This window comes from Schistocerca cancellata, chromosome 1 (assembly GCF_023864275.1).
Source record: "Schistocerca cancellata isolate TAMUIC-IGC-003103 chromosome 1, iqSchCanc2.1, whole genome shotgun sequence".
In the NCBI taxonomy this organism is placed as follows: Eukaryota; Metazoa; Arthropoda; class Insecta; order Orthoptera; family Acrididae; genus Schistocerca; species Schistocerca cancellata.
Window position 1 is genome coordinate 1,247,403,283 of NC_064626.1, and position 13,198 is coordinate 1,247,416,480.

A 13,198-nucleotide genomic window follows, 5' to 3' on the forward strand; every position below is an offset into this window, starting at 1 on the left:
GATTTTGTGTCCATACACCCGGTGCACGTTTCTTACGTGTGCTAATGGATAAGACTCAAATTACACTGAAGATATCGTTAACTGAGAATAAGGAAGAACTCCTGACACTTACTTAAACCATGAGACATGAGAGTAAACACTGGTCAGGCAATGTTTAAAAGTTGAACTCCATAAAATGGACACAGCAAATAAAAATTAAATACAGCATTCAATACCAATACATTCCCTGCATAATTTGGCTCAATTTTCAGTTAAGTTTATCTCCTGTCCTCACATTCCTCTGACACAATAGAAATTTAAATAAAGACAGGACTTATTAAATAAACCACTGAAGTGTTGTAAGAAATGAGAGAGATCAGAGCCAGGATTAGAGATCCTCACATTTGTAAGTCCTGCAATCTGGCACATCCTTAAATTTTCTCACATACTGTAGGAATTTATGACAGAATTGGTAGTAAAATGCACAACAACACATACCAATAAAAAAGTTTATTTACACGAAATCCCTTTGTCTGCGCAACAATATCATTTCTACGAAACAATTTCATAAACATATCGGATTATATCAACTTCATTATAAACTTCCATTAAACAAGAATGATCATTTAATATTTACAAGAAAATCAGAAGAAACAAGTTACACACTATTATTACAATGGGCGGAACATGGTCACCATACTTTATTTTATTTTAGAATACTTTATTGTACTGCAATTGCATGTTTTTTACATTGTTATCCTCTGTAAAATGCCCATTGTGTTAAAAATACCATTCATCTACATGCATTTCTTTTATATGGTTTAAGACATTTGAGTTTTTATTTCCTAAAATATGTCTCTGAATTGTAGATGTGTGAAAATGCTTTAGGTTACATCAGCCCATTACCATACCCCGTCAAAGTGTTACAAACAAGCACCATCATCAAAAAGAAATATATTTATCACATACTGAGTAAAAGACTCCACTTTTATAAGGAACTCTTAACAGTGACTAGAAAAGTAATGAGACAATCATAGTACAGAATATAAAGTGGATAATAAAGAGATGTATGGAATGGAACATTACATGCATGTATGTATAGTGGCAAATGGGATTTACAGTGTTATGTCAAAAATAATCTTGCAACAGACATCAGGACATGTAATATATACAATGTACAAAATTGTTAACATCTAAAATACACCAGGAATAATATTTTCCAATGTTAATCTGGAGTATGTGGCGGCTCTGTACTGAAATAGGGTGCAGTATCCTTCACAAGCAAAGTATGGCACACATCACAAACTCTAGATGGTCGGTTGTTAGGTCCACTTGACACAGTATGTGTTAAACATGAAGGACAGAAGATGCGTCCACAATGTCGACAATGTTGCTGAAATAAAAATGGGATTAATTAATACAGATTTTCACTAACAATTCATTACATGGCGGGACATTTTATGCCATAAATGGAATTTAGTCTTGCATCTGCCATTATACTACTGCCAGAAAAATCACTCATTTTCACCTTCTCCATTTTCCATTTCAATGTCACACTATCAAGTGATTGGTTGAATTGTCAAGAAAAAGGATTAAGTCCTGCCTCACAGATGATTATCTTAATAACACTGTTGACAATGTTTTTTTATATGTTTAAAACACCTGTTGTTAACAAGAATTTGTACTGGAAATTTGTCTGCCTGAAACCAGTTCTATGATTAAAAATAAATTATACAGCAGTTCTATGGGTTACAATATGTTATTTATATGATTTATCAAAGTTGTGCAACACAACCTACAAAAACTAAAGTGGATAGTTGGACAGGGATTTGAACTGCTGTCCTCCCAAATACGAGCCCAGCTTCTTACCACTGTGCCATCTCGCTTCTGTTTCATAAAAATGTAAGCCATTTTCACTCTACCATTCAACAACATGAGCTTTTATTTGGGTGGTGGGTGCTACAGCTTGCCCACACAATCCATGAAACAAAACTGTGACCATACTGTCAGTCATAATGAGACAGAATGATTTATTTATTTACTGGTCCTGTGAATCTAGGACTGAACAGAGTACAAAAGATACTGGACCATCCCTTAATTACTACACACATTTCTTGAAATTTTACACATGTCAGTTAAGCAAAATGTAACACACAATATTTTAATACTCTATATGCTTAACAGAAATAGTCTTTAATTGGTGCTTAAGCAAGTCATCCTTCGCTGTTGACTGGAAATTGTTTCTATCCATTATTTTTTTCTGTAGATGCTGGTAATGCATTGTTGTACATGTCAGCATTTATTAGCTTCTTTGGTTTGAAGAGAAAGGGGGCACCAATCCATTTTTCCACAATCAAACACACCAGGGAGTAAATCCATTCCCCAAAAAAGTCTGGGAAGTAAAAAGGGTGGAAAAGTAATTGGGAAACACAATGAAAGAGAAAACAAAAGAGGAAGGACAAAAGGGGAGAACAAGCATTAAAAGGAAAAAGTGGGTGAAGGTACTGAATGAATATAGCAGATGCCCTGGACTGGCCGTTGCAAAAAGAAAAATGGGTGAGCTAGGCAACCAGAAACACACTAAAATCTCCAGCCTACAAGACAAGGCTAGAGGAACACGTATAGGAAAAAGATGAACAACAAGGTGAACAAACAGCAAAGAAAGAGTGAGGAAGAGTTAAAATGGAGGGAGGGTGGAGGCCTGGGAGAGAAGGCCAGACATTCACCCTTAGATTGTGAGATAAAATCCTCCCTCAGGAATAAAAAGTAAAACTATACAGCTGTTGAGGCACTGTCTCCCAATACCGTTGGCAGTGTGGTGGCAAAGTTAAAGTCTGCCACAGAACGGCTAAAATTGGGCAGCCCAATAAGATGTGAACGACAGTCAAGTGTGAACCACAACTGTTCTGAGGTGGGTCCTCATGACAGAGGAGGCTATCATGAGTCCGCCAAATATGTCCAATGGGGAGCCAGCAAAAGACAATGGAGTCCTTGCGAGTGGCTTGCATGTATGAGTGCCACAAATTCATTGTCTCCTTCATAACACGTAGTTTATTGGTGTACTGAGGGTAAGCCATTCAATATAGCAGATTCCGAAAAATTTACGGCATAAGACCCATCGGAGATCAGTTTCTGGCAGGCCGATCTCCAGAGTTGGTTGACTGGTAGCCTGTTTGCCCAGCTGGTCAGCAAGGTCACTGCCTGGAGTCCTGACCTGTCCTGGGGTCCAAATGAAGGACACTGAATGTACACCGTTTCCAAGGGCATAAAGAGACTCCTGGATAGTCATTACCAAAAAATGGCGAGAGAAGCAGTGGTCGAGAGTTTGTAGGCTGCTTAAGGAGATGATGATGGACTCATCTGCACAGGAGCAGATACACTCAAGAGCATGTCAGATGGTTGCCAACTACGCAGTGAAAACACTGCAGCCATCTGGCAAGAAGCACTGTTCAGTACGTCCAATTTGAGGGTAAGCGAAGCCAACATGACCATCGAGCCATCAGTGTAGACTTTTCTAAGCCCTGGAACTCGCTGGGAGTAGAGAAAAATTGCCAGCGGAGGGCTTCGATTGGAACTGAGCCTTTTTGACGTTCAATAGGTCCAGGAAAGTTGTGGCCGAGGCATTGACCATAGATTTGCACATGAGTGGATCTGCAGGAAACGTGGCAGAGGGAATGTTTTGAGTTCAGTAAGAAGTGACCAGACACAAGACTGCAATTGGAATCATCGATCTGGGCGGGTGATGCAGGAGGTGGATCGCTGTGTTAGGGAAAAGGAGATGTGTGCAGTATAATTCACAATCAGTTGTTGTCGCCTGACCCTCAATGAAGGAATGCCAGCTTCCACAAAGGGGCTGTTCACTGTGCTCGTTCGGAAAGCTCTTGTCGCAAGTCGGAATAATATTAAGATGCCGCCAGCACTTTTCCTTATGCCGACGAAGAGGAAAAGCAAGTTAAGTGGGTGTTGAAAACTACTCCCAACTCCCAAAAAACGGTAAGTCTCCACTACATCAAGTAGGTCATCGAGGTCAAGTTTCGGATGTGGGTGGACAGTACGATGACAACAGAAGTGCGTGGCGCAAGTCCTGGCAGCTGAAAACTGAAAGCCATGAGGGTGGGCCCATGACTACGCCTTTTGTATGGCTCCCTGCAGTCGATGAGCAGAAGGAAATACAAAAATCATCAGCATATAAGAAGGGGGATACTGAGGACACCACTGCTACTGCAAGACCATTAATGGCAACTAAAATGAGTGGGACGCTCAGTACCGAGCCCTGCGGGACCTTATTCTCTTGGATGTGGGACAAACTGAGTGAAGCACCGACTTGAACTCCGAATGTGAGGAGTGACAGAAAGTACTGTATAAAAATTGGGAGTGGGCCCCGAAGACCCCCTCATGCAAATTAGCGAGGACTTGGCATTGCCAGGTGGTATCTTAGGCTTTTGTCAGGTCGAAAAAGATGGCAACAAGGTGGTGTTGCTGGGGAAAGACCATTCGGATTGGCAAACTTCAGGTACACCAAGCAGTCAGTGGTGGAGCCACAATGCCCCGAGACTCAAGCAGCCAACACAACTGCTGGCTCACCATACTTTCCAACAGCTTGCACAGAACGTTGGTGAGACTGATAGGATGATAGTCAGTGCGATGAGAATTTGCCATCACTCCAGATGCGAATTGAAGACGGCAAGGAGGTGGCACTGACAATCCGCCAACAGATGTCTAATTATTTGGGAATGGATGCAGTCTGTTCCAGGGGATGTGTCAGGACAATCGGCATGGGCACTGATAAATTTCCACTCCCTGAAGGGATCATTATACGCCTCAAGGTGGCATGGAGAAAAAGATAGATGGTGGTGTTCCACCCTCTGTTTCAGGAGCTGAAAGACAAGGCAGTAATTCTCAGATGCAGAGGTGTGAGCATAATGCTCAGCAAGACGCTCTGCGATTATGTCTGGATCGGCATATACAGCACCAAGTGTGAAAATTCCAGATATATCTGCAGGTCTGATATCCATAAAGGAGCCTGAGCTAGGTCCAAACCTGGTAAGCAGAGGTTGGTGTTCCACTAGTGGACGCATATCGTTCCCAACACTCCTACTTCCGTTGTTTGACGAGTTGACGGACCCGGGCACAGAGCCATTTTAAGGCAACGAGGTGCTCCACGGATGGGTGGCACTTATGGTGTTGAAGGGCCCACCTATGGTTGGTTGGTTTAGAAGAGGGGTGAAGGGACCAGACTGCTAGGTCATCGGTCCCTTGTTCCGAATAAAACAATACCGCAAGGGTGAGAATAACACAAATAAGCCTTTCGGCACAAAAAGGAAAAACCCCAAGAACGACAGGAGAGCAATAAACAAAAGAGGACAAGAAAAACACAGAGACACGCAATTAAAGGTAGAAGAGATTAAAACAAGAAAGCAGATTACCATGGCTGGCTGACCACGAGAATAAAAACACATTAAAACCTCCACCCTAAAAGCACAGAGACAGAGGGACAATGGACGTGCGCTAAAACTTAGATAAAATGATGAAACCCACCATCACAAATAAAACATGAAATTAATTCAGCCGATGACGTGCTGTCAGATAAAATTAGTGTCAACGAGCCCGGTAACCGAAGAGTTCATTTCAGGGCAGTCAAAGTAGGACAGTGCACCAGAATATGGAGGACTGTCAACCGAGTGCCATACCGACACTGAGGTGGGCCTTCACGGCGCAGGAGGCAGCCGTGGGTCGCCCGAGTGTGGCCACTGTGGAGCCGGCAGAGAACCACAGAGTCCCTGCGAGAGGACCTCACAGAGGCCTTCCACACATTTGTAGTCTCCTTAATGGCACACAGTTTGTTGCGTGTACTGAGATTATGCCATTCTGTTTCCCAAAGGAGAAAACCTTGCAGCGTAATCACGAACGCAGGTCAGTTATGGGCCAACCTCCAGAAGCGGTAGCCTCGTAGCCTGTCGGCAAGTTCATTTCCTGGAATTCTGACGTGACCTGGCGTCCAGACAAACACAACTGAACCATTCCCGGGCATAGATGGACTCCTGGACGGTCCTTAAAGCCGTGTGAAAGGTCCACGTGAAGCATCGGCCTAAGTTTACACCGTGAAGGTGTACACGAATGGGCCTCAAATAGAGGTGGCAAAGGGAAGAACTCCAGTTCAGACAGACAGGAGTGGACCCGTACGGCAATTGTAAGCCCTGACCTGGGCCGCCGATGCGGGACGTGAACCGCAGTGGTTGGGAAAAGGTGATGGTAATTCAGATGCACAGGAGAACTATGAATGTGTGCAAAGTAACTGGCGAGCAGTTGTGCACGCCTAACCTTCAATGGAGGGACTCCGGCCTCCACCAGGACGCTGGTCACCAGACTCGTCCTAAAAGCTCCTGTCGCTAGGCGAACACCACAGTGGTGCACTGGGTCGAGTAAATGTAATGCTGAGGGTGCCGACGAACCATAAACCACACTCCCAAAATCAAGGTGGGATCGAACAAGGGCTGTGTAGAGCTGCAGCAGTGTAGAGTGGATGATGATGTTTGGTTTGTGGGGCGCTCAACTGCGTGGTTATCAGCGCCCGTACAATTACCCAATCTTTGCTCAGTCCAATTTCGCCACTTTCCTGGATGATTATGAAATGATGAGGACAACACAAACACCCAGTCATCTCGAGGCAGGTGAAAATCCCTGACCCCGCCGGGAATCGAGCAGTGTAGAGTGATCTGCACCCCCAGTTCGTACTGCTGATGCAACAGAGGGCATTGAGGTGCTGCCAGCACTTCTGCCACTAATATAATGTGGCGAGGATGTGATGTTGCCAGGTTGTATCGTAAGCTTTTTCATAAATTAAAAAAAGATGGCAACCAGATGTTGGCGTCTGGAAAAGGCTGTTCAGATGGCAGACTCGAGGGACACAAGATTATCAGTGGTAGAGCCACCCTCGTGGAAACCGCCCTAGCATGGAACCAGTAGGCCACGTGACTCCAGGACCCAACACAAGCTCCAGCTCACCTTAAGTTCTAGCAGCTTACAAAGAATGTTGGTGAGGCTGATGGGTCGATAGCTATCCACATTGAGCAGGTTTTTACCTGGTTTGAGCATGGGAATGATGGTGTTCTCCTACCATTGCAATGGAAAGACGTCGTCGCACCAGATCCAGTTGATGATGACGATGAGATGTCGCTTGTAGTCAGACGAGAGATGTTTAATTGGGGCAATGTGCGAGGCACTGAGGAGCTCCACTTTGTAAATAGGGCATTATAGTGTTCACTGTGGCATGTAGCAAACAAGAGGACTTTCCTTCCATCTGCCGTTTGAGGGTGCGAAAGGCTCGGGGGGTAATTCTCCGATGCAGAAGCGCGAGCATAGTGCTCAGCAAAGTGCTCAGCATTAGCGATGTTGACGCCATTGACACCTGTTCGGGTCTGGTACCTAAAAACACACCTGATATTCGTCCAGACTTGGGAAGGTGACGTATGGCACCCAATGGTTGAGACGTACCCTCCCGTTTCTGTCTTTCTATAATCTGGCGAACGCAGGCATGGATCCGTTTAAAGGCTATTAGGTGCTCAAGGCAAGGGTGTCACTTACATTGCTGTAGAGCTTGCCGATGCTCTTTAATTGCCTCAGCGACTTCTGGCGACCACCAACAGACTGTCTTTCGCAGGCGGCACCCTAAAGAACAAGGGATCCCTTTTTTCACCGCAGAAACGGTTGTTGTAGTGACCTGCTCAACCACAAAATCGATGGCACCATGTGGGGAAGATTCAACGGTGACAGCAGAGGTGAAGGCTTACCAGTCTGCCTTGTTTAAAGCCCATCTGGGTAGGCGTCCATAGGCATGACGCCCAGCAAGCACAGTGCCACCCCGCAAGGTGTTATGGGCTTTAAAATCCCCCAAAAGTAGGAAAGGTTTAGGGAGCTGATCAATCAGTGCAGCCAATAGGTTCAGGGGTACGGCACCATCTGGAGGAAGATATACATTGCAGACAGTTATTTCCTGTGTCATCCTTATTCTGACAGCCACAGCTTCAAGACGGGTTTGAAGGGGCACAGTTTTACTACAGACTGAGTTTAGGACAAAAACGCATACTCCACCTACGGTTCCTGTAATATCCCTTATAGCCGCGGAAGGCAGGGGTCCACATTGCTGGGAACCAGGTTTCCTGGAAGGCAATGCAGAAAGCAGGTGCAAAGCTTAAAAGTTGTCGTAGCTCAGCCAGGCGGTGGAAAAAACCGCCGCAATTCCAATGGAGGATGGCATCGTGAGGCTGGGAAGGCACGGAACATTCAATGAGGCAGTTGTGTACGCCTCAGAGTCACCTGCTGCCACCAATTTTTTGCGTCATCCAAACAGCCAAAAACTTTCTCCTTTCGATTTCTAATAGAAACATTGCTTCAAGTGCCGATGAACGAGCTAAACATCAGGAAACTGCTAGAGAGAGAGTTAATGGATACCCTGAAAACATTGTGAATCAATTCATACACAAGAGTCCATGCACGAATGTAAAGGACAGTGACACATGGAATAGTAAGTGTGTCAAATTCCATACTACGGTAATCTCTCACAGAAACTCTAAAATCATTTAAAGTCAATGCCACATTTAAGCCCAACAATACATTGTGATTTATGCTAAGAAACAATTTACAACATTAACTCGGTGCACACAAGAGGACTGATATCTATAAAAATCAGTGTACGTGTGTAATGCAAGCTATGTAGGCCAAAGTGGTAGATCATTTAAGTTAAGGTACAAGGAACATAGGGATGCTGTTCAGCTTAACAATTTAACACATGAGGATCTCACAATTTTATGTACACAATGTAATCAAGAAACTGTGTCTATTATAACAACTTGTGATTACTATACATATGTGGGAAATCATTATACATTAAATGAACAGCTCACATGTGGCACTAGTGACTTTTTCAGAAACTTTTCAGATCTTTTTTAATATCCATTAATTACTGACTTCACAGCTATCTGTTCAGGACAAGACATAAATTTCTAGGATACCCAACATATTTATACATCTTTGTTTCTTCAGTATTGTCCATGTTTACATTCACAAAGTGCCCACTCATGTTAATTCAGTTTCTGCCTGCAGGATGTGGCATTCAGGAAGGTACATGAGCCGTGTATGCATACAGTTATGTGACGCTGCCAAAAGCCAGGGTACCATATTTTATCAGTTGATGATGATGTGGACACACATCTTAAGATAGCCACGTTATATTACTATTACTTTTATTGTTTTTGCTTATGTCTTATTTTGCTCACTTTTAGAGACACCTGTATTGTTATTTTGATGATGATGGCTTCACCTTCAAAACATGTAAATTATAGTGGTTTTTTACACTGTAAGTAGGTAGTTGAGCTGACATTTTTAACATTGAAATATAATAACTTATTTGTAATGACAAAGATAATTTGGATATTCAAAAACCAAAAGCTGAACACCTAGAAGCATATCGCTAACCTAGAGAACCAAAGAGATCAGATCTTTTATTACCTGTCTACATGAATTTGTTTGGCAGACTATAATTACAATTAATACTTCATACAAGTAGTTTATATGTGACAGAAGTAGGTACCTTTTTCCGTGCAATAGTAAAATTCTGTCTGCATCCTGGACAGACTTCAACATCATCTTCATGTTGCCATCTGACTTCAGTGTCTGAACCACGAATTTTTTCCAGTTGTACTTGTAATGACTGCGAAAGGCGTACAAAGTCTTTCTGGACAGTTTCTGCTTCAGTCAGTTCCCGCTGCAATGAACTTATACGCCCCTTCAGTTCACTGATAGTACCTTCCATTTTCTCCTGACAATCAAATAAAACAAACAATTTAATTACATACGTAATATCAGTTACGTAACATAGGAATTTTAGTATACATACACGTTCAAGATAAGAATTTTAACCTCAAGTGGAATTCTCAAAATGTACGTAATATGCAATACAGCTGATGTATGTCTGTAATAAAAATTTTCAGCTAATATTGCATAGCTGCGATAATAATAATAACAAAAATAAATATAATCTCCCCCCTCCCCCCAAGACATACAATACCTCAGAGTTTTGTCATTTAATGACACCATCAAGAGAAAATTAAATCCAATTCGGAATAGTGAAGTTCAACTCCGATTAAATTCAGAAAAGATGATCATCTTTTCGGATAAGTTCGTAACAGATTCTTATTGGAAAAATTCATGATTTAACAGAAGACCACCAATGAAAGTATGCAGATTACTAGAGGAATCTTCATCCTGTATGAAAGGAATGGCATTCACATAAATGTAAATGTTTGTAGTCAACTTAACACATTTTTACAACATATTGCAGTACAACACCTGGTAATGCTGTATCACAATCTGCATGTAAAAAAATATCATGCAGCAAAAACGGTTCCAGTAAGTGCTGATGTAAAATTGCTCTCATATTATAAGACTGCTGTTCTACATTCAAGAAAAAAAGACATTCTGTGCAAAATTAACTCAAATTCTTCTTTTTCCAAACAAGACTAAGTAAAAATCACATTGTGAAACTAAAGAAACTGATGATTCTATCCTATTTGCTGATGGCTGACATACCACTTCCTTCAGGTTTGTAAAAGAAAACTTTTCACAGGAGACAGCCTTGGTTCACCCATCATCAATGTGCGATGGTAGTGCTGCTGTTTAAAAATACCACTGACGCTTTCCAACACATCAAATTCCTGATCGCAGAGTGTTTACCAGAGTTTTCACCACAATGCATGAAACATGTATTCTTCCAAGTTCACACTTTTGTTCTGAACATGTAGTTTAATAAATTGTGCAGGAACAGCGACACACTATGAAATGGTGCCTCCAAGTCCTATAACCAGAACATGGTGACTTTCTGCACATGTCAATGTTCCACTAACATTTGTATGGTTAACATTAAATGTGGAAAACTTGCTTACATTCCACATACTCCAGGTCCACAATCTTCACAATGGTGACAATGCCAAACAATTAGAATTTTGTCATTGGTTACATGACTATCATCACTTGCGTCCACCATTAATACTATTCACAAATGAAACCACATTTACAAAGAATGTAGTCAACAAAAACTGTAATAATCGTCAATGGTAGCAGGAAAATCCACACACTACAGTGGAAACCAATTTCCAAGTTTGTTTTTCGATCAGTGTTTAGCGCAGTGTGATCTGTAATAGGTTGATAAGTCCAGTCATTTTAGAATAGTGAATGACAGGAAAGAATTACTTGCAGATTTTGGAAAATTCATTTGTTGGACAACCTGAGAACGTGCCTTTAGCCACATGGATTCCAATGTACTTCCAGCATGACGGAGCCCCTCCATATTTTACCAGAAGTGTGAGGGAAACCCTCAACTGCACATACTGTGATCACTAGATTGGTTGTAACAGTACAATTAGCTGGTCATCTAGATCACCAGACCTGATGCCATTAGATGTTTGTTTATGGGGCTGAATGAAGTCTGACATGTACAAATGGAAGGAGTAAATTCGAAATGAACCACTTGGTCATATCATGGATGCTGCTGCCCTTATTAAGGAATGTGCAGAGGCATTCAGACAAGCAACACAAGATATTTTCCCAAGAGGACATAAATGCACTGAAGATGACAGTGGGATATTCAAACATTTATTATGAACCGTACAACAACTGTAATGTGATGTGTACGATAATCCTTAGATGTGAATGTGTTAAAAATACTTATTTTTCTGTCAATACTTTGTAAAATGCATGTCATAATGTTTACCAAGTGTTGTACGTGTGCAAACCTGACAAAGTAATTAAATCATACAGAAAATAAATAAAAATGTATCTCAGGAACAATTCAGACTAGGGCATATGTCCACATGAAATATTTGCTTCAAATTATGGTTACTACCATATCCCTGAATACTGACCATTCTTCCTGGTACACCCATGTAAATGTACAACAATTATAAAGCCAACATCTCTTCCAACACACTGGCAAATATTCCAGAACACACTGGCAAATATTCCAGGAGTACAATTCAGAGTTCTGTAGACCAAAGTAAAGATCAGTTTTACAAATGTAACACATTTAATTCACTGACCAAGAACAAGAAGCTATTGAAGCAAATATGACCATGGAAAACATTGCAGAGGAGAAACCTGGCTCAAAAGAAGTGTAGGGAAGACAAAATGCCAGCACAAAGCAACCCAAGTGTTGTAGCTGCAAAACTTTTATCTACAATCCGTGTTTAACATTACAAAGGGTCTCTGTGGCCAAATATCCCACCTGAGAAAACGGACATTGTCAAATTTCATTATATACAATCTGGGGAATCAAGACAGCACTTATTACTTGTGTAATAGGATGGAGAGTGAAAGAAGATCGATTGAAATCACCACATGTGTGTACGGTAACATCACCGCGCTACTAGAAGTTATACAAGTGTTGATTTTGTCAGATAGACGTGTAGTTCAGCAGCAGAAGTCTCCATTTGTGTCTAAATGTATCACTCTGTGCAAGAACCAGCTAAACTAATAGTCAATTTGTCATTCTAATATAGAAAACAAAAGTCAATACAACCATACAAAGTTGCGTGATGAACCCTCGTCCTTTTGTCTCCTGAACTATGCTGCACAACAATTTTGTGAATTCTAGAAATGACCAGAAAGGTATCCCTAAATGACCAGAAAGGTATCCCCAAAATTGCAATACACAATGAAAGAAATAAACCTCTTTCGGTGTTTTATTAGACAGAATTTGAAAGGGCCTTCAGTAAAGTAACCTCAGGAAGAAAGAGACAACTTACAGAAAACATGTCTGTTGACATGGCAAACTTCCGATAGCAGTAGCAAATCTTAAGTATCCTGCTCATAACGTATGAGAAACAGACAAATATGTGGAAATATCAGTAATATTACAACCCTTTTCTGTGTATCGAAATGGTGCATGACATACACCTGAAACAGACACTGAAGAGGTTTCTGTGGATCAGATTGTTGCCTTACAGTTTTACTGTCGATTTAATCTCTTTGTTTATTTTGAACTAATAAAATTGGAACTGGTATCCAGTATAACTGATTTACTTCTATTAATAGCATACTTTGATAATTGCAGAACAATCAATTTACAATTACCCCACCACCTCCCAAGGGGAGAAAGGAATAATTATTACTCTCTTATCTCACCATCTGTGAAAGTGGTAACAATAAATCAGACTCAAATCAATAT

General features: G+C 41.5%; 1 protein-coding gene across 3 annotated transcripts in view; it reads right to left on the bottom strand.

The window, feature by feature from the left end:
- Positions 1-474: 474 nt before the first annotated feature.
- LOC126094844 (rab GTPase-binding effector protein 1) overlaps positions 475-13,198 on the bottom strand; it is a 176,364-nt gene continuing 163,640 nt past the window's right edge. For all 3 annotated transcript variants that reach the window (XM_049909470.1, XM_049909461.1, XM_049909451.1), the window contains 2 exons: positions 9,569-9,796; positions 475-1,372 (listed from right to left, as the gene is read on the bottom strand). In XM_049909470.1, coding sequence (XP_049765427.1) covers positions 1,205-1,372; positions 9,569-9,796 — 396 coding nt within the window. In that variant the 3' untranslated portion in view covers positions 475-1,204. The remainder of the gene's footprint in view (positions 1,373-9,568; positions 9,797-13,198) is intronic.